The 27,749-nt window shown below is 39.1% G+C and overlaps 1 protein-coding gene across 6 annotated transcripts in view; it reads left to right on the forward strand.

Moving 5' to 3' along the window:
• The window catches only part of fat3a (FAT atypical cadherin 3a), a 129,295-nt gene that overhangs the window by 54,845 nt on the left and 46,701 nt on the right, over positions 1-27,749 (forward strand). For 4 of the 6 annotated variants that reach the window (XM_077722408.1, XM_077722403.1, XM_077722404.1 and 1 more), the window contains exons 7-14: positions 3,623-3,691; positions 7,507-7,646; positions 12,702-12,977; positions 18,282-18,492; positions 18,561-21,286; positions 21,397-22,768; positions 23,834-24,030; positions 24,185-24,338. In XM_077722408.1, coding sequence (XP_077578534.1) covers positions 3,623-3,691; positions 7,507-7,646; positions 12,702-12,977; positions 18,282-18,492; positions 18,561-21,286; positions 21,397-22,768; positions 23,834-24,030; positions 24,185-24,338 — 5,145 coding nt within the window. The remainder of the gene's footprint in view (positions 1-3,622; positions 3,692-7,506; positions 7,647-12,701; positions 12,978-18,281; positions 18,493-18,560; positions 21,287-21,396; positions 22,769-23,833; positions 24,031-24,184; positions 24,339-27,749) is intronic. The other 2 variants (XM_077722405.1, XM_077722407.1) reach the window with 1 other exon arrangement.

Raw genomic sequence — 27,749 nt, forward strand, 5'->3', positions numbered from 1 at the left:
TTTTGTTGCAAGAAATCTTTAACCTATTATTGTTTTACAGTTAAACTGCATTGCGAATGGCACAATTATCACTGTGGCCAAACTAACACTCATAGCTTGAATTGGAACAAAAATCGTCCGAGTAGTAGTATTTTTTCCCGGAAGTCAAATACAGCATAAAATAAAATAGAAATGATGGAATGTTGTTGCAAAGTATTCAAAAATAAATAAATGATCAGGATATCCAGTAAGTATTAAAATTGTTCCCCCCAAAAAATCATGAATGTAACTTTGCTATCAGCTTTCTTATAGCCATTACAAGAGCCTATGCCTAACCGAAAGAAAAAATAAACAGTATGTTTACGTATTGTTGTTGGTTTTATCATGGAATACAAATATGAAAAAAACAATAAACATGAGATAGTACTGTACAAGTTAAAACTACACCTTAATATGGTCCCTGTGACTAAAAAAAAAAGACAAAAATGCACAGTCCAGGCATTTTGATTTCATTCGCACATGATCTACCGAATGGGAAATATCTTAAAATTACAACGTCTCGACTCTGTAAAAAACCTGGCGATTGAAAACCAAATAGTTTATCATCCGAAATTAAAACCAGGATTTGTAATGTTGCACTTTTGACGATGCTCCCTGGGGCAATACCGCTGGCTAATGCCTTTGTTTTGGTTCACATGTAAATGTGATTTAGGTGCAGCTAGGCGGGATGCTAAGATCTAATGCCGGTATATTTTACTGCAGTTTACCTCAACAAACAACCCAACTCATTGGCCACACTTCATTTGTCTCTCCATCATAGCCGTTTGTCTTGAAGAAAATATTTGGATTAAAACAACATAATAGATGCCTTACCGGAATCCCCACTTAGTTTTATCCATTCATTTTCTAAACCGCTTATCCTCACAAAGGTCGCGAGCAGTGCTGCAGCATATCCAAGCAAGAGTATGGGCACCAGGCAGGACACACCCTTAATTAGTGGCCAGCCAATCGTAGGGCACAAGACACAACCATTCACACTCATATATAAGAGGAATTATGTGTGTAAACAGCCTACCATGAAATTATTTAGAACGTGTGAAAAAAGCGGGGCACCCGGAAAGAAACCCACAAACATGCAAACTTGACATAGTGAGAACCGACCTTGGATCAAACCCTCGATCCCAGAACTGTGAGGCTGAAAGCGTTAACCACTCGCCTTCCACTTCATTTTATGTGTTGAGTGTGGTCAGACTCAAAATTGTAAAGGCTTATATCGACAATGTCCATTTGATCCAATTTCCATCACATTGCATATGAACCACCCCCTGAACACCCTCCACCAAATAACTATTTAATTTCTTTGTTTAAAAAAAAAACTAAAACGCTGGCCGCCACAGTAATAAAACTAAGCAAAGTGTGAATGCAAAACTGCAAAATGGGATTAAAGATGTTTTGTCCTTTTTGGTTTGTTTTACAAAGAAAAGGACTATGGGTTGAGCAATTAAGTTCCAACTATTCAATTTAGTGAAGTACCCTGCTGTGATATGCCTTTAAGTTTGCTACTGATTTTTAACCAAAATAGCTTTTTACCTTTCAAGCAACAGCCATGCTTAAAAGGAACACCACAAACTATGTTTAGACATTTCCCGGGATTTTTCTTACACCTAAAAAAAGTGTTTCTCATGTGCACGGCATCTCTGAAACAATCATCACTTGTTCGGTCGAAGATTTTTGTACCTCCCTTCTATATACTCATTTGAATTGAAGTGAATTGACTTGGATGCCTTTATTGTCATATGTAACATTTCATGTCATCATAGCCTAACTTTAGCAATATTTGAAAAATAATAGAAATAACATAGTGGTAATATCACTAATGGCATGATATGGTACAACCATAATAATAAGGATAATAATTGATCCTATGATACAGCAATACAACTTAAAAAAATAATGAAAGCAAAATGCGGGCACACAAGACCAATCTATTTTTAAATTTTGTCCTCACCATGATAATAAAGGTTTTCAATTTTTAAGATAGTTTTGAGTTTGTTCAGATTATTATTATTTCTTATGATTAACACTATTATTTTCTTCTTCTTTTTCTTTTTCTTTTTCTTCTTCTTTTTCTTCTTCTTCTTCTTCTTCTTCTTCTTCTTCTTCTTCTTCTTCTTCTTCTTCTTCTTCTTCTTCTTCTTCTTCTTCTTCTTCTTCTTCTTCTTCTTCTTCTGCTTCTTCTTCTTTTTCTTCTTCTTCTTCTCATTATTATTATTATTATTACTTTTCGTATTTATTTGCATATAAGCCACTTTTGTCGGACCAAAAAAATGTTGACTGAATCGAGGGTACTGCTTATATGCGCATAAAAACATGATTTGCAAAAAAATGCAACAAAAAATGACACAATGATGCGACACGATGACATCACTTCAAAATTGGATTGGATTGGATAACTTTATCCATCCCATATTTGGGAAATTTCATTGTGACAGTAGCAAGAAAAGGCATTATAAGTTAGACAGTACAGTCGCAAAGGCCGCAGAACAACTAAGCAAAAGCATAAAGTACAAAGAAGATCAAAGTAAACGGGATCATTAAGAATCACGAAATCAAATCATTAAGGCAGGAAAGACGACGCAAGAAAATGCAGATGCGGTCATTTATTTCAGAATAGAGAAAAGATAAACAGATAAAACGCTAAACAAAATATATTTTGACGTCTATGAATGAAATTCATGAGAAAATAACGTATCTTGCATAAAACACAAAACGTGCCCGTCATTGCCCACTCAGGGCATGGGCATTTTAGTGAGGTCGGTGCACAGCCATCTTAGTGAGGTCGGGGTGCTGCCGTCTACATTTTTTTTTGCGCTTGACGCGAGTAGCCTTTATTTTGAAAGAAAAATTCACCTTGATTTTTATTTTGTTTTATTTCTTGTTTGAAAGTGACAACTATTGGAGTAATACGAACCATCGAAAGAATTTAGATATTTTGACACTAGAAGTAATATGCCTACCACAACATCTTAAACTTCTGGTAAGAAAATTTCTGTATTTAGAAAGCATCAGTTTCTCATCAAGATAGACGTATTTCTTCTTTCAAATTGAATAATTTGATATTTTGCATTTAAATAGACATATATTAAATAGGCATATTAATTTTCTTATGATAAGGACCATCTTAATGTGCTTTTGATTCATGCAGTATCTGAGAAATACCACTTGTGATTACACATTTGTACTCCCTATTAAAACCATGAATATTGAGATGCAAAATGTCAATGAGGGGTGTGGCTTATACGCGAGAAATTTTAAAATTCAAACATGTCAATGAGGGGTGTGACTTATACGCGAGACATTTTAAAATTCAAACATTTTAAGGCAACTTTGAGGGTGCGACTTATACGCGCTTATATGCGAGTAATTACGGGAGTTTATATTTTGACTGAATTAGTAGAGTTAAGGACATAATTTTTAAAAAGCATTATTTTCCTAATTGTAAATCTTGGGTAGTTGGAATTTAGAAGAAGTGACTATCTTCACTATAGTCACTCTCTGCTTTCATGCAATCTTTTCATCCTCTTCCTTTTCTCTTTGTGTCTCACTTGTTTCCTCTTTTCCTCCAATGCATCATGCCTGAAAGGTCCCAGGTCTTTCCTTGAGATGTTTTATATCCTACAGAGCAATTGCTTCCAGAACTGTTCCTCAGAAGGTATCTGACTTCCACTTCCTATTTTTTACACTGAACTTTCCACTTGGTCTTTTTTTATTTATTCATTATTTGTTTTTCATCTTCACTTTCATCAAGGAAGACAGGGTTGTTTAAGTAAGTAGTATGTTATGCTAGCCGCTAGCGTGTTTTTTTTAAAGACAGCATGAGCAAAAATAAGTTTGATTATGCTTTATTGAGGTAAAAGGTACACTGATATAAAGAGTTGGGCGTTAAACATGCTAGGCTCCACTGTCAGCCTTGTGTATTCCGGGAACCTCATTCCAGCTTTGGCGGAAACTCGAACAACAGTGTTGGCCGACACTAGAGCCGAGTTGTCCAAAATCCATTGTAACTTGCGACATGCATGACTCCCAAGCATTTGATTTTCCTCGCTGTTATACTGGCATCGACAATTCATTCCAAATCGTCACGTAGCTCGTGCAACGCTGCTCATTTGCCTGAACTGGGCTAAAATTATTAGATATGCAGATGCCACTCCAGTTTACAAAATCTTCCATCACAAAGCTCCTCCACTGCAAGATTTTGTACACCAAAAAAAATCCAACACATCAAAAAGGAAGGGCTTCCCTTCAAAAAGAGTGCATTCAGCAAAACCACCTTCTCTGTCCATGCCTCACATGTTCTACCTGGGCTTGTGTGGGTTTTCCCCAGGTTCTCCAGTCTCATCCCACATCCCAGAACCATGCAGGGTAGGAATTGCCCTTAGGTATGAGTGTGAGAGTGAAGTGTTCTCGATCTCTTTGAACCCTGTTATTGGCTGGCCACCAATTCAGGGTGCCCCTGCCTGGTGCCCTTGTGAGGATAAGCAGTTCGGAAATTGAACTAACGAATTATTTTGTGTACAAAACACATAAACTACACTATGTTTTTAGTGGCATTTAACAATTGCTAATAAGACGGTCTCCTGGCAAGATGATTACATTGTTCTAATTATGTACAGTGCATACCCAGCATTCACATTTAAAAATATGATGTCATGGCACCTAAAAATAATCATGCAGCCACCTCGCTATCATATCTAACACCTCTTTATCCAGTTAAAGCTGATACTCCTTGCTACAATTAAGATTTGATTTTCTTTTTCTCCCAAGCTCCTTTAAGTCACCCAAGTATGATTTGCTTTTAATTTGTCGGAAATACAAACCGAGGCACCTTGTGGAGTGAGGTTCATTCGCCTGACTTTGATACGGGCAGGCGCGGGCTCAATTCTCGCCCTTGGCGCTATGATTGGGAGTGTGAATGGTCGTTTATCTCTCTGTGTGCCCTACGATTGACTGGCGACCAGTCTTGGGTGTAGTCTGCCTTTCGCCCAGAGACAGTTGGATTAGGCTCCAGCAACCCCTGTAACCCTTTCGAGGATGGGCGGTATTGAAGATGAATGATTGAATGAAATACAAGTACTATATATGCATGTGTTTTAAGTGACTTATTCAAGCGCTGGAAAAAATATTGAATAGAAGGGAATGCTTTTTAATGTCATACAAGTATAATGAGATTTAAAACTTCACCACAAATTACACATATACAACAACAAACAAACAGACAAATGAATCATCAATAAATAAAAATTAAATAATCAATTAATAAGTAATGAATAAATTAGTAGTCCAAGTGAGATATGCAGAGCAGAGCGGCCTCGTTCCCTCGAAAGTCCAGAATGAGTTTTCTCGTTTAGGAGACTTTCAAAGTTGTTGAGAGGGCAGCACTCGCTCAGTCTAAGGACTCAACAACAAACAAACAGATAGTTAATCAATATATAAAATATATAAATAAATAATCAATAAAAAAGTAATAGATAGATAAGTACTCTACATAATAAATGAGTAGTAATCAACATCGATAATTAGTCACATGAATAAATGGTCACATAAATACGTAAGTAGGTACACAGTGATTAAACTGGTGAGCACTAAGTCTTGATTAGGTAATCCTTGGTACAGAGCTGGAGTTGAGTATCTTGGAAAGAAGCTGTCCTTAAGTCTTTTCCTGTCGGCTCAGTGGAGCCTGAGTGCCACACAGGCACAGCGTAGGTCAGCATTCTTTCAATGGCTGACCGGTAGAAGGTCATCAGCAGGTTGGCCTCTCTGGAGTGGCCAATGTCCCATCAGACGTACAGGATTCTCTGGTTTTGGAGACGTTCAACCCCAAGTTGTTGAAAGCGCACCAGTCGCTGAGTCTAAGGACCTCATCTCTTCAGGTCGTGTCATTCTCCTCTGCTATCATCCCATCCACCTTTGTATCGTCCACAAATTTCCCAATTATGTTCTCAGGCTGCGTGGGTCTGCAGTCGTCTGTGTAGAGCGAGTAGAGTAGTGGGCTCAAGACACAGCCTTTGGGGTAACGATTTACTTTGCAATTAGAAAATGTAAGAACTATTGAAAAGTATGGTCTCCCTGGACGCTGTGAACCAAATGCAATTCGGGTAAACTATGTTCATTTTTCCTTCTTAAAATTAACCTTGATGTGTTCGGTATTTCCTGTGGTGGGAAATTAAAAGCGCAATGGAGAAGAACTGAGATTGCAAAGTGTATTCAATTCCAGAGATACAGAAAAACAAAACACAGGATCCCGGCTTATATTACCTGGCTCTTGTCTCGTTACAGGAAAATAACAATACTTTCTTTCATATGAGTTAAGATGTATGTATATATTCCAGAAGTGTGGCATCTCAAATGCCTTACAGTGTAGTGCACAAATGAAACACGTGGAATCGCCTTGGGCTGTCTTGTGATGCCCCTTCCAGAAAGCCTGTCGATGTCCATATCAGGCTGTCACATTCCTCTGTCTGGTCCAGGTGACGCCATCATCACCTTGGCTTTCGGTACTGAAGACAACTAATGTTTGCAAAAACAACATATCACTGCATTATTCCCAGTACAGACATGTTCTCCTCTGCATAGGCCCAAGGACCTTGTGTGACTAACCTTTTGTAATATGCAAGGACTTAGCTATTACAACTACTTTCCCCACAAATTGACCAAAAATAAAACCCCACCCATGATTCAATAGACCTGTTTGGAAATATCCATGTCAATATCAAAATTTTCTTCTTCCTTCTTTTCTTTTTTTAAGCTCAAGTCCATAATGAGAGTCTGTGATGCAATAGTATGCTGTTACCTGGTTCAACCAAATATATATATATATATATATATATATATATATATATATATATATATATATATATATATATATATATATATATATATATATATATATATATATATATATATATATATATATATATATATATATATATATATATATATATATATATATATATATATATATATATATATATATATATATATATATATATATATTTTTTTTTTTTTTTTTTTTTTTTTTTTTAACTGAAATTACTGATCCGAACAACCAATTATTTTTCAAGGGGAACTTGATGGATTTGCGGGTGTTTTATGAGATAATAAAAATCAGAGATTGGCAAAGAGCCACAGTACATACAAAATATCAAAATATGATAAGAATCAAAGAGCTGCATTCATTTTGGCCGGTAGCCACATATTAACCACACCTGCTATACAGTATATTAGTGATGGGTTTACACTGTCAGATATTTTATTTTCTAAATTATTGATTGTTCACTTTACAGTGGTGTAAACATAAGCAGTCGTAATTTGTATTTCATTTTCATGTTGCAAAATTATTTTGGCTGGAACTAATTAAGTTGCATGTGTCTCCAACCGCTGTAGTTAGTGTGGCAACTATTTTGTGTTCAGACTATGGCTAAATGATTAACATTGTTTAAACCCTGCCACTTTCCCTATGTGGACCAGGTGGGAACAAAGACAGTGTATTTGATGTTGAGAAGGCCATGGGCACCATCATAATTGCCAGGCCTTTGGATGCTGAACAACGCTCCTTTTACAACCTAACAGTGCAGGCTACAGATGGTATCAATATTGCATACACACAGGTAAGTCATTTGACTTTGCAGGTGCACCTGTGGTAGACTGTGAAAAACTGAAGTTTATTTTGGGGCTTAAATGTCACACACTTCAAATGAACATTGCCTGAATGATAGGAATGTATAATAAACTCAAAATGTAAAGGTTATGTAAAGTTAATTTCATGATTTGTTTAATTCATGAAATTATTAAAGATGAATGCAAAAACTGGAAACAGTTTAAAGCTGATTTACTGAGTTTTAGAAATGAACTACATTTCTTCCTTTCAATGAATTTATTTTAACGAAGTAATAACGTGCAATTAAGGTTTAATTTTATTTAGTCAGTAGTCAAATGAAGAAAGCAATTTTAAATAGTGTGTGTAGTGCCTTGACCAACATCTGGGTCACCTCGTCAGGTGAAAGCTTCTGCTATCGCTGTTAAACTTTAAAAAATTTAAGAGTTTAGCAGAAAAGATTGAAAGGGAGTTTTTGGTTTTAGTTGGCCAGAGTAAGCAAGGAGTAAAAATATAAAACGCAAAGTAAACTGCTAAAAATTGCAAGCTGTCTAAAGATGGAGGCAAAGGGAATCAAAATACACAAGTTATTTATTTAACAGCGGAAGCATGCCAAAAAACGCGAGTATCAAAATGTATGACGAAAACAACATGGCCATTGGCGGAGGGGTGTTGAGCACACAGAGTGGAAGCAAGTATAAAGCAATACTCTGAAGGACCGGCCGATCATGTCAGTTGTCCTTATATACCTTTTTGGCTTAAGCAGTTACTGAAAAACAAAGTCATTGCAGACTACAGAACATGACATAAGCATACTCACTGAGTTGAGCAAATACCATAAAAAACAGGGAACTATGACACTACATGAATGACTACGTGAAGGACTGCACAAAATCTAACATCTTATATAGACAGACAGGGGATAACAAGACATTGAGGAACACGCGGGTAACATCGATTGGTTAGCACACAAGGAGCAAGCAAAATCAATGGAAAGTAATGGATGATCACAAAGACAAGACACCCAAAGCTAAGAACCAGAAAATAGCCACAGGCTAAATAAGATCAAAAGCTGTCACATTCCACTTTGAGCAACTGTTAGCGTTGCTTGGTTTTGTTCTTTGTTCCCACTGGTGTCCTGTTAGAGTTATTGTCCATTGTCTCCAGCCGTCGTTTCTCCGCCCCTGGTGTAACCCTAACCCTAACCCGGAATCCGGAAACAGGGAATGGGCCAATGAGGTGAATCAGTTCTTTAACAGATTCAGATTTGCCCCCACTCCCCTGACCCACCAGACCAGAAGCAACTCTCCCCCCTCTTTCTCTTCCCCCTCTTCCACCGGTCTCTGATTACTGTCGATCAGGTGCTAAAACATTTAAAGGAGATCAAGGCAAGGAAGGCTACCGGTCCAGACGGCCTCAGCTCCAGACTACTGAGTGACTGTGCGGATCAGCTTGGCAAAGTGATTCTACATATTTTTAAACCTCAGCCTATTCTGCAGAAGGTCCTCACCTTATGGAAAACTTCCCTTGTCGTCCCAGTTCCAAAGACTGAACCCCAGGGAGTCAAACCACTTTAGGCCAGTAGCATTAACCTCTCGCCTAATCAAGATATTGGAGAGAATCATCCCATCAGCTGGACCCTCTGCAGTTTGCCTATCGTCCAGGCATTGGTGTGGAAGATGCTACCACCTACCTGATGCACAGGTCTCTTTCCCACCTGGAGAACACGGGTGAAAATAATGTTTTTTGACCTCTCCAGTGCGTTCAACACCATTCAGCAGGTCCGACTGAGAGGGAAACTGGAAGAGGCTTGAGTAAGGATCTACCTAGTCGCATGGATCATAGACTTCCTCACTGACAGACCACAATATGTGAGACTCCAGGACTGTACGTCTCATGTGGTAGCTTGCAGCACGGGGGCCCCAAAAGGTACAGTGCTCTTCCCACTCCTCTTCTCCTTCTACACATTAGACTTCAAACATAATACAGACACCTGCGACCTCTATTGTTGGACGAGTGATGGACGGGAACGACCTAGAGTACAGGGGAGTCATCACAGCCTTTGTTGACTGGTGTAGGCAAAACCACCTCTACAGCAACACCAGTAAGACAAAGGAAATGGTCATCGATTTTCAGAGGAATCCTCAACAGACAACTCAGGTGAACGCCCAGGGTACAGACATTAAAATTGTGGTGAATTTTAAGTACCTGGGTGTTCACCTCAACAACAACTAGACCCGTCCACAAACATAGATGTCCTGTATAAAAGGGGCTAGAGCCGCCTCTACCTACTGTGGAGAATGCGGTCCTTTGGAGTGTGCAGGACACTGCTGAGGACTTTTTACGACACCATGTGGTGGCATCTACAGTGTTTTATGCAGTGGTCTGTTGGGGATGTGGGAGCAAGGAGAGGGACAGGAACAGGCTGAATATGCTGGTCAGGAGGGCCACAAAAAATGGCTGAGGGTTAAGACCTACCGTATGTATACATGTGCATCTATGTATATCTATGTATTTTTTATATACGTTTACATCAATGGCGGGCCGTGCATTTCACACCTGGGCCTTGAGTAGTACTGCGTGTGAATCAATCCAACCCTCAATAAGTATTTTACGTCCATAAAACCTTTACTGCAGCTTCAGCTGCAAGACATAAAAATAATCAATAATAACCTCAAAAATGTATATTATTTCAGAAAATAGAAACATTTTACTCAACAAAATTATTTTTATATACGCACAAAATCCATCCTTACTTTCGTCAAGAAGATTTCAATTACTCGTACAGATTGTTGTATTTCGAGCGTAAGTTTTGATTCTATTTGGGGCTAAAAATGTCCGTTTGACAGAAGCAGTGGATACGGGGATGGTCACTGCCAAACACACTAATGTGAACAGCTGCCTCATGCTCTCACTCAGATTTTTTTGCTGAAGAAAGTCAAGGAGATCAGTGGGAGATTTTCCTGCAAAATCATCCATAGCATACATCACAATCAGTTATGTTCTTAGGCAAGGCAGATCGAAAAGTTTTCCGTGGCTCTGTGTTAAGGCGAAGAAGGCTGCATTTGGGAAAGTTTCCTGGTATTCACGAAACATCTGCGAGTCGAGTCGGGAGAGAAACATCAGTCTTAAGTGGTCATGGAATTTGGTCGCGTCTTGCAAATAATATTGTCCAGAATCCTGTTGTGAAGTTGTTGGTAGTGCACGCAGGAATCTTGCGCTTGACCAGATATTTCTTAGGCCAGCAGAGAAGGCCTTGAAGGCCCTGACGGACTGGTTTATATATACATATGTATATACGTATGTATGCATATACATCTGTGTATATATATATATATATATATATATATATATATATATATATATATATATATATATATATACATACATATATATATATATATATATATATATATATATATATATATATATATATATATATATATATATATATATATATATATATATATATATATATGTATATATGTATATATGTATATATGTATGTATATATGTATATATGTATGTATGTATGTATGTATGTACGTACGTACGTACGTACGTACGTACGTATATATATATATATCAGTGGCGGGCCATCGGGCCCTTCAAGGCCTTCTGTGCTTGCCTAAGAAATATATGAATCATATATTATATTTTGTCCATCAATACTATATTCCAAATTATCTGTTAGCTTCCTTCCATTGCTTTTCCCCCTGGTTGCACTGCATGTGTTTTCATATTGAAGCATTCATCCAATCACGTTTCAGCCATTATTTGTTGCCAGGGTCAGAATTCTGCCTCAAGGCCTTCACAATCAGTTCTGCGGGCTCTGCTGCATTAAATAAGCGTAGATAAGACTGTTGCTTTAACCAATCAGAATTAGATTTGGTGACACCATGGCCATTCCGCAGGCGGAGGGATCGCTTTCACCAACTATGATTGGCTAGTAGGCGGACCAAAGCCAAAGTGAGCCAGCCAGAGATCGCAAATTCCACCCACAATGGCAGACGGAAAAAAACAAATGGATTTGGTTGCAGATTTGCTCACAAAGCTATATTCCGGATGGACTTTTCCAGAAAAAAATGGATATCATTAAGAAAGGGCGGTCAATCCACAGCTAGCAAGCCTGTTACAGCCGGGAAAAGGGTGTGCCCGCCACTTTCAGTGCACTAACTATGAGTGCTACCAAGCTGTATTTGGAGTGAGCTATATATTGGTGTGTTGATTTAAAGCCATTTTCAAGACAGACTATGCCATAAAGCCATTTTCAAGACAGACTATGCCATAAAGCCATTTTCAAGACAGACTATGCCATAAATATGACAGGACAGGCTCGACCTTCATCATTAGCTTCGATGGTGATAGAAAAGAAGGACGAAAGAAAGGAGAATGGATATTGTGTACAGTTAAAAATTATTTTTGGTGAGTAAAATATGGCTATATTCCTAAATAATATTTCAATCGTGGGCCCGTTTCTGATATCTGAAGAGCTCTAGTGTTTGTATTTACTCACTAAATGCTGCTAGGAAGTGGATTTTACCCCCACTTTAGTGAAATTTTTGCCCCATTTTAGTGAAATTTTTGCCATTTCGCCATTGACGTCCATCAGTCTTCATGGGGATTTAATCCACAATCTCACAAATGAGCTTGACCACCTGAGCACAAAAGACATTTTTGAAAAACTCCATTTTGTGTTGTTTTACCATTGAAATGCGATGAAAGAAACCAGTTTGATTGGTCGCAAATAAAATCAGAATGCTTATGGAACTTTGGCAGGGGCAAAAAATCTGAATGCCAGTTTTTTTTTCAACTCAAAGTTTATGGCATGTTCTTGATTTATTTTAAAAAATGTAACAAAAAAATGTACATTTAGATTTTCTCATACTTGTATAAAACATAAGTTGTGAGGATTTCTGACCACATATTCATGTTTAAAAGAATGCATTAATATAGCTTTAATTGAGATTGTGATTCATGAAACCAGCAAGATTTTTGTTTGTTTGAAGTTTACAAGGTAAAATTTAATACTTGTTTCTTCTGTTTCTTTTCTTTACATGATCAATAGGTTCACATAACTGTCACTGACAACAATGACAACGCTCCCATCTTCACCCAGCTATACTATGATGTCACAATTTCTGAGGACACACCTTCTGACACTGAAGTGGTACAGGTGCTAGCATTGGATAGAGATCAATATCATCAACTAAGCTACTCGTTGCAGAGTTCAATAGACCCCAATAGCATGCGACTGTTCCGTATCCATGCCACCACGGGGACTATCTACACAACCCAGAGTTTGGACCATGAAGCTTGTGCACAGCACATCCTTACTGTTATGGTAAGATGTGTTCATGATCTCACTTTGCCCATGTGTTAAATGTGTTATTTTCTCTTAGATGATTATATCTGATTTAAGAGAAAATATACAAAATTATGTCCTCAATAAAAACAAATTGTCATTTGTCAAATTTAATTATCTCCAATTAATTTTCTTGAAAGGTTTTCATTCGTGGAATATGCAGAAACCCATTGGGGGTATGACAATAAATTAATTGATAAAGGCATATATTGTATTCCATTGGATAATCGATATCCTTGATATACAGTAATGCTTTGGCATACGAGTGTCTCAACATACGAGGAATTTGAGAAACGAGGAAAATTCCGGGCATTGTTCCCCTGAGATACACAATGTTTGACATATGAGCATATGATACGGCCGCTAGGTGTTCCTTTTCAAACTACGCAATGATATTCATGACAAGACGCAGAGGGGCTTCTTCTAATATGGATGAAGAAGGAACAGTTCGCGGAATCTGTGAGGACTTGAAAGTAGAGCAACCAGCTGAGAGTGTTGGGCAGGGGTGGTAATAGGTTCATTAATAATTACCCTTCTTTGTAATTATCAATAACTGCAGGCAGACATCTTATTCAATTATTGAAATTTAATTAAATAGATTGGATCACAGATAAGAACCTTAAGGGAGGATGTTCTCAAAAGTATCCTCTCGAACAGTATTTTGCGTACGGCTTTAAGGCATTTGGATTAAAACAATCACGCCTTCATTTGACCTAACAATCATATAACAATTACATAAAGAAGCCGAAGTGCGTCACGAGGTATGCACACTATACGAGTGTTATGGAAGTAGCAGATATCCCGAGTCCTTGCTGCCTGTCGATCAACCGCCCTCAGAGCCCAATACTGGGTGAGATGTAGGATAAACAATCTAAAAAGTCCACATGAGAGTGGACCAGGCGGCTGTTTATGACCTCGATCGGAACAATAGGAAGAATGATTTAACAAAGAAATTATTTATTACACATATATGTATATAATAGTAATACAGAATAAAGCCAACATTCCCCCGTTTTTATAATATGTATGTTATTAATCATTTCTTAGTAATCACGAAATGGTAATGTCTGACTGCGATTTTTACTCCCATGGCTGGTCTGAAAGAGAAAGAACATTATCATATTTGTCCAATTGGTCCTCGGTATTACCGTACTCCTGGACTTCACCGCTTTCCCCGGTATGTTTCATAAGCAGAGATATAATTCGTGTAATTTAGAGTTTGTAGGGGCAATTGCAGTAGTTATAAGTCGGTTTAGCAAGGAGCGCAAAAAGGGGATAAGACAACACCCATACAATGTCAAGGTAATAGCATATATGGCGACAAAACACAACAGATTGGGCCAAATCCTTACATTCTCCAAAGGTCTTATACCCCCAGTCTGTGAAGCGGATAATTCTACTCCAGACTGCTTTAGCATATTGCAGTTTTAGGGTCTGCAGGCCACTAATGACCCTGGTTAGGGACCCATCGGGTGACGTGTTGTTCGGTATGAAGGTGCAACATTGTTTTCCAGACATTTTGCACACACGCCCCCTTGCTCCGTAAGAACCATCTCCACCGCTATGTGATCCTGGAACGCCATCAGACTGGTAGCTTCCCGTCACTCCTTTATGGCCACGAATCCCTGTTCAGTATAATTTCCAAGGTTTTGGACATTGTAATGCAGGTAAATTATCTCATCCACATTTTTGTTTTTGGACTGCGATCCTGCTGCGATCTGATTAGCCAGCGTATACTCATCTGGGACGCCCCGGGGGATGCCAATCGCATCAATGTATGTTGGATCTTCTTCCCTCCATGCCCCTCGACAATGTCAGGAGGGACCCTTCACCACACCAAATTTCTGAGCAGCCAATTGTATCTCCTCCACTGTAGATGGAAAAACAGACACCGGTAAGAGCAGTGAGACCAAAGTACCTAGTCCTGCCGCGTTTCGACAGGAGTCGTATTATTCATCCACCACACCACCACCATAGGCCAGAACGTGGTATCAGGGGTGTAGTTTGTTTTAGAACGCCGGTACACCACGTCTCATTTATCGCCCCCAGCTTCAGACCATGCCCTGTAAGCTTTAAGCTGGTAAAATGATTAAACTGTGGAAAAATTTACTTCATATTTACTGCGCAACAGGATAGACACTGTTTCAATATTTTACTATACAAGTAGGACACGTTTTTCATTTGTAAAAACACTTTTCCCCAAAAGAATGGTGATTGAGGGAGTTGTTAAATCCGATCGAATTTTCCCTTGTCTGGTAGTTTGTTCTAATCCTTTGTAAAATGGTTTAATCTCAATTGAAACCACATGGAGACGTCAAACCCATTATAAAAGAGTTCCCTATAGTTTTATGGTATTGCGTGTTGAGCAATAATCTTTCCAATCAATATTGGTGTTTCTTATTAAGTCAGAAAGTTGATCTTACCCATCCCCTCAATGTTTCAATTGAGACCACCATTTTACCAAAGTAGCTCCACATAGTGCTTGCCCCTCTTTTTTACACGCACCCAAATATCCCCCGTTTGGGAAATCCCTGTTTCAGAAATAAATTTCACAAGTTAATATGTCAGTCCAAATTTTCCTTGTCTTGACCAATTTCTGCGACAAGGCTTTTCCCAATCTCCAATTTTGGGCTGTTAATGTACCACACATATTTCCCACCATAGATTGATCCCTTGTATGGCAACCGGGACGTTGCAATCTCGAATGCATGTCTGGAAATTTGATTTAGTAGGTAATGTTAATCAAATGTAAATGTGAATGTTGCTCGCTTTACCTTCCCCTAAGAAGGTGTATCATCAATTGAAACGCCTCCGCCTTTCTCTCCAACTGGAGAAAACAACCCTACTGTGGAGAGGAGTAGAATCACAATCATCATTAATCTCATTGCCCCAAAAGCAATAATTGTTTCCAACTTGACTTTTTGTCTTTGTTTAGGGAGTTTTCCTCTTGAAACGTTTCAATTTAGACAACCTTCTTACTGTGGGTAAGGTGCATCCCTGTTCCCCTTTCAGCTACTTTGATAGCTGTTGGTGTGGTTAGCAACATGGACCCTCCCACTTTGCGTTGCTCCAATGTTTCTTCTTTATGCTGCGTATCAGCACCCAGTCTCCAAGAATTACCGTCACTTTGTCCGTTTCCTGTTGAGAAGCAAAATCTCCCTCTGATAGCTTAAATGTGGTGTGTTTTTTCTGCTTGATAGGTTCATTAATAATTACCCTTCTTTGTAATTAGCAATAACTGCAGGTAGACATCTTATTCAATTATTGACATTTAATTAAATAGATTGGATCACAGATAAGAACCTTAAGGGAGGATGTCTTCAAAAGTATCCTCTCGAACAGTATTTTGCGTACGGCTTTAAGGCATTTGGATTAAAACAATCACACCTTCATTTGACCTAACAATCAGATAACAATTACATAAAGAAGCCGAAGTGCGTCACGAGGTACGCACACTATATGAGTGTTATGGAAGTGGCAGATATCCCGAGTCCTTGCAGCCTGCCAATCAACAGCCCTCAGAGCCCGATACTGGGTGAGATATAGGATAAACAATCCTTGGATAAAAAGTCCACGTGAGAGTGGACCAGGTGGCTGTTTATGACCTCGAGCGGAACAATAGGAAGAATGATTTAACAAAGAAATGATTTACTACACATATATGTATATAATAGTAATACAGAATAAACCCAACAGGTGGACAAACTATTCCAACCCTTTGAGAGGGCACCCTTTCACCATTCTGGTGTCGCACAAGTGGATTGCAGTCAGGTGCTTCTTGTTTTCTGCAGAAATCCCATTGGTTAAACTGGCTGTGATATATTGGTTGGAACAAAAACCTGCACCCAGAGCGGCCTTCGTGGACTGGTTTGCCCATCCCTGGCATGGGGGATACCTCAACACCAGCCGAAACCTTCACATCGAGTCTTGGCCGGTTCGATAATTTTAAAAAACAAACTGTGGATACATGAGGCATGGGAAGCAACTAGTTCTGACTCAAAAGCCGCGCAGGAATACATTAACACCGTTGCCTTGGTTGGGAACAGATCAGCCCGTTTGTATACTTGTTGTGCTAAATGTGACTGCCACTTTGGTCACAGCAACCGGAGCCATCTGCTTTGCAACAGTTTTCATTAGTAGCTACTTCATAATGGGTATAACAGAACAAAGCAGAAGGCATACCATTGTCAGAACTATTAACACTATTATTCCTATCCTTGCCTATCTAATGCACCAATAATCAAGTTTTGACCTTAACCAATCGAATTACCATACGCCACGCCCCGTATTGTCAGTTACTTCCATGCCTATTTCACTAAATCTACCATTGCTTCAATAAATGCCCCTTCGCTAGCAGCATTCATTGTTAAGTACGTAAAACACTAATCTCCAAAGTTATGACATACTCCTTTTTCGGCCAAAATCTAATCCAAGGCTTGACGATTCTGTAACGTCATCCTTGAAGTTTCCTGCAACTGCTCACCGAACGCTCTGAAAGCTTCATTCGTATAGTTAATGAAACACTGCTTAGTATAATATACAGAATTAAACCATTCTGCATTTTTATTGGGAGAAATCCAAAGGAGTATGGACTCCAACCCTAATTTAATTTCACTTCTGGCTTTGATCTTATTTGAGTCCTATTGAGTCTAAATAAGCACGACAGTCAGGAACATATTACCTCTTAAACCTTCTCTCTCTAGTTGTGTTAAGAAGTTCAGCCACTCCTTACCCAAGTTCAGCCACTTTTATCCTTACCAAGGTGCACAGACCAATCCAGCGTGGCGGAAGAACCTCATGCAATAAATAATTGCCACAGATCCACTAACTACTGGCTACGGCTGTTGTCTGTGGGTTTGTTTTCCATACATTAGAAGCAATTTGGCCACCACATCTTAAACTTCTGGTAAGAAAATTGTGATTCATTAAAAAACATCGGATTCTCATCAAGATACACTTATTTCTTTTTTCAAATCCAATAATTTGATATTTTGCATTTACAAAGACAGGGATATTAACTTATGATATTCTGTATCCTTTTGATTCATACAGCATCTCAGAAATACCACGTGATGGTTTTCTTAAGATTTTCCCTTCAAAGTGACACATTTGTACTCCCTATAAAAAACATAAATATGGAGGTGAAAATTGTGAATCAGGGGGCATCTTATACGAGAGAAATTGTAAAATTCAACAATTTTCAGGGTGCGGCTTATACGCAGTGGCGGCTGATATCCGAGTAAATACGGTTGTATTCTTACCAAATTTTGTGTCCCACCATAGGTTAAAGATCAAGAATTCCCATACCGGAAAAACTTGGCTCGTGTTCTGGTAGAAGTGGAAGATATAAATGACCATGTCCCGATCTTTACGAGTGCAATATATGAGGGTTCAGTCTATGAGTCAGCAGTGGTGGGGTCAGCTGTTGTAAAGGTTACTGCTTTGGACAAAGACAAAGGAAGGAATGGAGAACTTCACTATTCCATTGAATCAGGTTGGTTCTCTTGAAAACTTGTTTTTCATAATCAAATTAATTAAATTATGTTTTTTCTTTTCCTACAGGGAACAATGGAAACTCATTTCATATTGAGCCATCTTTGGGAATCATAAAAATTGCTCATGACCTCGACTTGTCAAGTATAGGTCACTACATACTCACTATCAGAGTCACAGACAAAGGCTCCCCCTCCCTGTCTACGACCACGATTGTGCACATTACAGTCACCCTCTCGAACAATGCTGGCCCAAAGTTCCCTCAACCGGAGTACCAAGCTGATATCTCAGAAAATGCAGTAGTTGGCACCTCTATCACCACAGTCAATGCAGTCAGTCAGTCCACACTTACTTATGATATCAAACAAGGCAATTCAGATCGAATTTTTCAGATAAATCAATATAGTGGAGTAATTACCACTCAAAAGACTTTGGACTTTGAGACTAGATCATATTTTACCCTCGCAGTACAAGCTACAAACATGGCTGGCTTGAGCTCCACCGCAACTCTTCTGATACATGTTTTGGATGAAAATGATAACCCGCCAGTATTCAAGCAACTTCATTATCTCGGAAGCATCAGCGAAGCTGCACCAGTCAATAGTCTAGTTTTAAACGTAGACAATACCCCATTGGTAATCAAAGCTACCGATGCTGATCACAACCAGAATGCTATGCTCGTATATCAGATTGTCGAGGACACAGCAAAAATCATTTTTACAGTGGACTCGGGTACTGGCTCCATCAGGACCATTGCAAATCTAGACCATGAGAAGTTTTGTACCTTCAACTTCCATGTTCAAGTCAGGGATAATGGTAGACCACAGTTGACAGCAGATAGCCCAACTGAGGTCACAGTACAGGTCATAGACACAAATGATTCACCACCTCAATTTACACAGAGTGCCTATGAAACAATTGTGCTTCTTCCAACCTATGTCGGTGCGGAGGCACTGCAGGTTTCAGCCACAGACCCCGACAAAAAGGCTGCAGGACTCACCTACTCTTTCACAGATGGTGCACTAGAACATTTCTCCATCAAACCATATAATGGTCTCATAATTGTTAAAAACAACAACTTCTCCAAAGAGCGCTCGCGCTTCAGTGTCAAAGTCTCTGATGGAAAATTTTCCACAACAGCAATGGTAACCATTGTTTTACGAGAAGCTCTGGATTCCGGTCTAAAGTTCTCCAATGATCTTTACACCTCCTCAATTCAAGAGAATGTGTTGAATATCACTAAGGTGGCTGTTCTCAATGTTGTGGGAAATCGTCTCAATGAACCACTAAAGTACACATTGTTGAACCCTGGCCAGCACTTTAAAATCCGCCCAACTTCAGGAGTGATTCAAACCACAGGTTTACCATTTGACCGCGAAGAGAAAGAATTCTTTGAACTGGTTGTTGAGGCAAGAAGGGAGCATGACCGCTTGCATGTAGCCAGAGTTATGGTGAAAGTACAGGTGGAAGACATAAATGACAATGCACCTATATTTGTTGGACTGCCATATTATGCAGCTGTTCAAGTAGAAGCTGAGCCAGGTTCACACATTTTCAAGGTTATGGCAATTGATTGGGATAAAGGAATTAATGGAGAGGTGTCGTACTATCTCAAGGATGACTATGGCCATTTTGAAATCAATAGACACACAGGCATTCTTCAACTCAAGAGGACATTTGAATCTGACTTGTCTAATATGGAATACATGATGGTGGTATATGCCAGAGATGGTGGATTTCCACCACTGTCCTCGACCGCTGAATTTCCTATTACAGTTGTCAACAAAGCCATGCCTGTCTTTGACAAATCTTTTTATTCAGTTTCTGTTAATGAGGATGTGTCAGTGCACACACCTATTCTCGGTATCAATGCAACAAGTCCTGAGGGTCAGAGTATCTTTTACACAATTGTTGATGGGGATCCGTATCGTCAATTCGACATTGGTTTTGACACTGGAGTCATAATTATCATCCATTCGTTAGATTATGAAATATCATCACATTATCATCTGACTATCAGAGCAACTGAGTATTTAACTGGTGCACGTGCTGAGGTTGACGTAAATGTAGCTGTTCTGGATGTTAATGACAATGTCCCCATCTTCCACAAAAATTCCTACTCTGTTGTTTTATCAGAAACAGCTGTGATTGGGTCACCAGCTCTTCAGGTATTGGCTAATGACAAAGACTCTGTGAAGAATAATAATGTTCTTTACCAGATCTTATCAGATTCACACAACAACACTGACTATTTTCACATTGACAGCAGCAGTGGACTGATTCTGACTGCCCGTCTGCTGGACTATGAGAAAATCCAGAAGTATGAGTTCATCGTCAGAGCTAATGATAATGGCTTTCCACCTTTAAGCAATGACATGCTTGTCACAGTTGTGGTGAATGACACAAATGACAATCCTCCAGTTTTTAATCAGCTCCTTTATGAAGCACATGTAAACGAACTGGCACCAAAGGGTCAATTTGTAACCTGCGTTCAAGCTTCAGATGCAGACAATTCTGATTTTGACAAGATGGAGTACAGTATTCTGTCTGGAAATGAAAAGTTGACCTTTGTGATGGAAAAAAAGACAGGAATTATTATGTTATCCAGCCATAACAAAGAAAGGATGGAGCCTTTTTACAGCCTTAATGTTTCTGCCTCAGATGGAGTCTTCACCAACACTGCACAAGTTCATGTTAAAGTGTTGACAGCCAACTTGCATAATCCCATTTTTGGACAGAATGTATATGAAGCAGAGCTGAAAGAAAATGCGCCTGCAGGAACCAAAGTTATACAGGTAAGAATTATTTACAAAAGGGATGATTAATTCTTAGGATTCCCTCTTATTTTACTGAAATTAAATTTAAAAAAATGCACCCCCCCTTTTTTCCTTGATTTTTATTTTAGGTGGAGGCATCTGATGCGGACACAGGTGTTTTTGGTCGTGTTACTTATTCCTTTGTCAATGATGCTGGCAAAAACCAATTCAGCATTGATGCAAGTGGCCAAATCATCACAGTTGACAAACTTGACCGCGAGGACCCTGCAAATAAAGACATTATACTGTCTGTTCTCGCCCAAGACTCTGGCGGACGCGTTTCTTATTGCACCGTACAACTCACTCTTTTGGATGAGAATGATAATGCACCACACTTCAGTGCTACTGAATACAGAGCTTCAGTCAAATCTGATGTGGCTAACGGCTTTCTGGTGACACAGATTAGTGCCATTGACTCTGATGATGGAAGCAATGCCAGGGTTACATATTCCCTCTATAGTGAGGCACATATGCCCGTGATGGACATTTTGGAGATTGATCCTGAAAATGGGTGGATGGTGACAAAAGGAAGCTTCAATCATTTGAGGAACTCAGTGTTATCTTTTTTTGTAAAAGCTGTAGATGGTGGAAGTCCAGTTTGCCACTCTCTAGTGTCAGTCTATATTCATGTTCTTCCTCCAGATTCCATCATTCCATCTTTTAGTCAACAGCCATACCTATTCAGCATCCCAGAGGATACTTTAATAGGCTATGCTATTGGAATGGTCCGCCTTAACAATCCTCCTGCATATAACACACTGAAGGCTACATTTTCTCTCGTTAATGGGGAGAATGGAGAAAACAACAAAGATGAGGTGTTTGTGATTGACAAAGGTACAGGTGTTATTAAGATTGATAAGGTCTTTGACCATGAGTTTATAAAAGAATACCATTTCAAAGTTATTGCCACTGTGCAACAGGCCAAGTTGGATTCTGTCACTTCAGTTGATGTTATTGTTAAAGTACTAGACCTAAATGACAATAAACCGTCTTTTGAGACCATCTCATATGAAGCCACTGTTTTGGAAGGAATGCCAATTGGAATCAGAGTTATTCAAGTCCAAGCACGTGACCCAGACTCAGCTGCCAATGGACAAGTAACATACAGTCTTGGGGCCTTCATCCATTCTGACAATGATTCCAATGCATTAACTGAAATGTTCAGTATTGACTCTAATGCAGGATGGATTTCCACTTGCAAGAACCTGAACCATGAGTTGAAGCCATCATACGAATTCACAGTGATTGCCTCAGATCTAGGAGAGGCATTATCACTTTCCAGTACCGCCACTGTTACAGTAACAGTATTAGACATCAATGACAACCCACCCATTTTCTTGGAGCAACGATATGTTGGTACAGTGAATGAGAGTGATTCTCCAGGAGAAGTTGTTGCTGTGCTCAATACAAGAGATGACGACAGTTCTGCCAATAACAGACAAGTCAGCTATCACATAACAGGTAAGAACAGTTTTAAGAACAGTATTTTTAAATTATTGTTGTTTAAGAAGTAATGTGTTTTAAAATTATATTTTGATCCATACATGTTAAGTGATTTCCTAATCAAATGGCTAAGCTAATCAGAATGTTACATTACAGTTTTAATTAGAATTATGTTTCTAGCTGGCTCCAGGCCAGAGACAGGGGACACCCTGTATCGGTGGCCGGCCGATAGGAGGGCACGAGGAGACGGACCACCTTTCATACTCAGACTTTAGACTGTCCAATCGGCCAACCATGCATGTTTTTGGAATGTGGGAGGAAACCGGAGTCCTTGTCATATTTTTCCAAGTGAAATACAGGTTTTGTTTGTAATGAAATTTTTAAAAAATACAAATTTAACCAGTCGGCCGCCAGCGACACGATCCGTCCTTTCATACCAGATCAGAACTAAAATCTTCGAAGCGTAGTCGGCACAACAGCCACTGGGCCCAGGCTAATAGCCCACGCTTGTCGCCTAGCTGCTAGATCCTTTCTTGAAGGCATCAGAAGGGAGCGTTGCACAACATGCAACGAAACCCTCGTGCACCCGTTACAGTCACCCCCTTAACCGTAAACTGCCGATATGGGTCACGACACTAATGTAACTGGCCCAGTGACTGAGCTACTTATTTACGGTGGTCTGCATTTTCCAAATGGTAGAAAAATATAAATATATATATCACAGTATGCTTCCATTGTTGTTCCTAGTTTCAAATTATTGTTTAAGTGGAATCATGAAAATGTGTACATCCATTTCATTCAGTGCTGATTTTCTTAAACGAGATACATTTGCATAATTAGCAATCTCATTTCTTCATGAAATTTTCATGGTGGATTTCATAACTATGGTTCCAATTATTATTAGACTATTAAAACTCACACACCTACCATTTTAGCAAATACAGTATTATTTTCCGTTCACATCCATTCTCAAGGTTATTTATTTGCACTCTTCAATTCTGATTATTTGTAATTAGGAATAAATAAAATGTGTAAACTAATTCAAAATTATCTTAATTGTCTCGTATTTCACCATTTTTACAGGTGGGAACTATCGAGGTGTGTTTGCACTGGGTCTTGTTCAAGATGAATGGAAAATGTATGTGAAAGGACTGCTAGACAGAGAGGAACGCAGCCTTTACATTATTAATGTCACTGCAACCGATGGACTATTTGTTTCCCAAGCAACTGTGGAGATCACAGTGATAGACACCAATGATAACAAACCCATCTTTAACCAGGTGACTATCAAACTTGTTATTGTTTAGTTTTTTTTTCAACTAGGTTTGAATATATCAGATGACTATGAATATTTTAAAACCAAATGTGGCTAATTTGTAACAAAGCATAATAAATGATAAATCAAAAGCTGTGTTTTCGAACATATATCCACAGGCAATATATGCTGCAACCGTTCCGGAGAATATCCCAGTGAACAGCGTACTTCTAAGAGTCGGTGCTACTGATAAAGATGTGGGCATTAGTTCCTGGATTCAGTACTCCTTGCAGGGCCCAGGATCCCATGACTTCAGCATTGACCCAGATACTGGTATGAATGCCACTAATACTATAAAACTGTTGGCAATTACAAACATCCTTTTGCATTATGGATACTGTAAGACACAGGCGCATTGACCATGGCCCAACTATAAACTGATCACTGAAAAGTTTGAAACGCTGCAATGTTACATGGATGTGCCGCATTTAAACATGATATGAAATACAACATCAAGTAACTTTGATGTGGCCCGCTTGGTGAGTGATTGAACAGATTGTAAATACTTTAAATACGGTACTCACAGTGAAATATTTCTTCTCCACTTCTTCTTTGATGAATTTTGCTTCTTCTTTGGTACGTTGAGTGGCTATGCCCTCCTGTCTTTCACTTGTAAGATTCAGGGTGAATTTTGACATTCTTGTGAACATTTTTAATTTGGATACTTAATATAAAATACATAAATGTACTGAATCCACAAATGTTGAAACCACGAAGTGGTGAAAAATGACAGTCGTAAGATAAGATTCTAATTAGTCTTCCTTTCTCAGATGCCTTGGTCCTACCCACTAAATTATGTCACACCCAGAATGATGTAGAAAGATGCAGATTTTTACAGCCTGCTAATACACGATCCACGTGCTTTCTTTTCTCTTTATTCTTTGTGGCCCTTCTGTCATTTTGCCAACATGTCCCAGTTAGTGCAGCACTAGAAAGCTAGACATGGACACCATTTATGTTTGTGATGTCACAACCAGAATTTCTGGGTGTACTGTCCTCACACCACATTACTTTTGCGATGCTATACAGCCAACAAATTGAAAAGGAAACACTTCAAACAAGGCATACTTTCCTTGCAATTATGGATCTCTCTGATTATGATAACTGTTGGTAAACAAAGAAGTACATTTACAATTTAGTTTGAAGACATGCTCAATACACAACATACATCCAAAATAAAAGTTACATTTTTCTCAAGGAAAAGCACTCTCACTGTTCACTAACATCAACACATATTTTGTCATTAGTCTTCCAGACTACCAGTAGTTCAAATTAGTCCCCTGTCGAAGACATTTTTAAACCTAAATATCTCCCACCCAGTGCATCCAATCACATGGCTAAGTGCTCTATTGAGGACATTCAGAGCTTTCCAATGACACCACATTCCTTTTGCAGTATTCCAATTACTTCACATTGATTGGGGAATTTCAAAATAAATGGATTGAACAACATTTTTTCCTGGTAGTTAGGGGATATCTTGACTAAATACCTACAAAGACGTTTCCCTGGGATTGATCATAAAGAGTGAATTTGTTACGTTCATGTGTCCATTCCTGTGGGTAACGAATAAGCAACCAGTTCATCTTTGCAAAAAAAAGAGTAACAGATTCATCTCTAAATTAAATCAAAAGCTTTTATTGTCATTATACACAGCTGCGTATAACAAAATTGGTAGTGCTACTCCAAAAAGTGTGTTTTTTCCCAGTAAAAACATAAATAAATAAAAAGGGCAAGGTAATTCTAAAATATTGCACAATGTAATATAGTGCATTGTTATTGCACACCCCAAAGTGTTTGCATAGAAGGGATCGTGTGTCGAGCTAATGCAAGTTCAAAAATGTCCCTAAGTCTATTTGGCCGTCTTTGTGAGACCTGTAGCGTCTGCCAGAGGGCAGCAGCTGGAAACGGTTCGGACCAGGGTGGTATGGATCCCTAACAATGTTCTCTGCTGAGGTAGCGAGGGCTGGCAATGTCATCCAGTGAAGGCAGAGAGCAGCCGATGATCTTATGGGCGATGTTGATCACTCTCTGCATGGGTTTTCTGTCTGCTGCCGTGCTTCCACCGTACCACACTGTAATGCAGTATACCGGGATGCTCTCCACAGTGGCTCTTTGAAAGGTTACCAGAAGCTTAGTGTCCAAGTTGTTTTTCCTAAGTACTCTCAGGAAATGGAGTCGCTTCTGGGCTTTCTTCACCGCTGCCGTGGTGTTGGTAGATGTTACGGCTGGCTGTCAGCCTGGACACACACTATGTAGTAGGGTGTGTTGTTTCTTTTCATCTGCAGGTACATGGAGCTGTGGCTCCACCCCTGTGGCAAAGCCTTGCCCAGGCCAACACAGCTGTGACTACTTCCCCATCATCCCCGTTACAATCAATATTCACTTCCTGTCGTGTTTTAAACCCTTTTATTTGTCAGTTCACTCTTGATTCTTGACTGACTCCCTTGACTGCCTGTGATTGTAAATGCTAAGAGAGTGGAGTCCTTACTTTCTTTAGGAAGCACATTGTTTAGTGTTAAGTAAGTTTTGATTGCCCCAGCTTCACCTGATATTGTGAGTACTTATTGAGTATTTATGTTGACAAAGTTAATTATTTTGGGTTGCATAGGGGGACTTGAGATAAGTTTAGACACCCTGGGGTATACATATAGTTTGTTGCATTTATACACGTAGTTTATTCCTCTGTCTAGACTTTAATTACATCAGTTCTGACAGTGGCACCCTTCGGCCTTATTTCCTGTATTTTGTGTTCATTTGAACACCTGTCTGGGAAGGTGGTTTTTACCGTTTTTATTTGAGGGTGCCACTTTGGTATATTTTGCTTCCCTCATGTTACCCCGTAATCAAGGTTTTGGTGGACTTTGTTGTTAATAAATTTTCACTGAAGGCTACTTGCAGTGTGTCTGACTCATCAATGACTGAATACTTCTGCTGCGGTAGTTGCAACTCCCTGATATATCTTACCATCCGGGGGAGTCTTAACAGTAGACCAAGAGAGCTTGTCCATGACGTGGAACCCCAGGAATTTGAAAGACTGGACCCTGTCTACGCATACTCCATTTATGAGGAGTGGGTCAGCTCTGTGGTGCGTTTGCGAAAGTCCAGTATTATTTATTTAGTTTTTGTTGTGTTTAGTGTGGGATTGTTCACCAAACACCACAAAGACAGTTTGTTGACCTCATCTCTGTACGCAGAAACTCATCTCCCCCTGAAATGAGTCCGACCACAATGGTGTCCTCTGCAAATTTGATGATGCAGTTAGAGTGATGGGTCGGTGTACAGTCGTATGTGCACAGGGAGTATAGAAGAGGATTCAGTACGTAGCCTTGAGGGGAGACAGTGTTCAGTGTAAATGAGGAAGAGAGGTGGGGACCAAGTCTAACAGTTTGTGGACGGTTGGTTAAGAAATTCTTAATTCAGCAGAAGATGGAAAAGGAAAGTCCAAGGTGGAAGAGTAGAGAACCGTGAAATTTTAAAATAAATTTTCACCTTCAATGTGTCTTTTGTGTCGACCAAACGTCTTTCGGCGAATCGTCCGATTGCCGTAGAGAAGAGATGCTCTTGCTTAAAAACAAATGAAGTATTGCTCTACCAAATGTCTCACTCTTAATGTTTTCCCTCGTAATTTATAGCAATGAATATATGCATTTTAACTCAATTATCCGTTTATGAAACATTGATGTC

This window comes from Stigmatopora nigra, chromosome 8 (assembly GCF_051989575.1).
Source record: "Stigmatopora nigra isolate UIUO_SnigA chromosome 8, RoL_Snig_1.1, whole genome shotgun sequence".
Lineage (NCBI taxonomy): Eukaryota > Metazoa > Chordata > Actinopteri > Syngnathiformes > Syngnathidae > Stigmatopora > Stigmatopora nigra.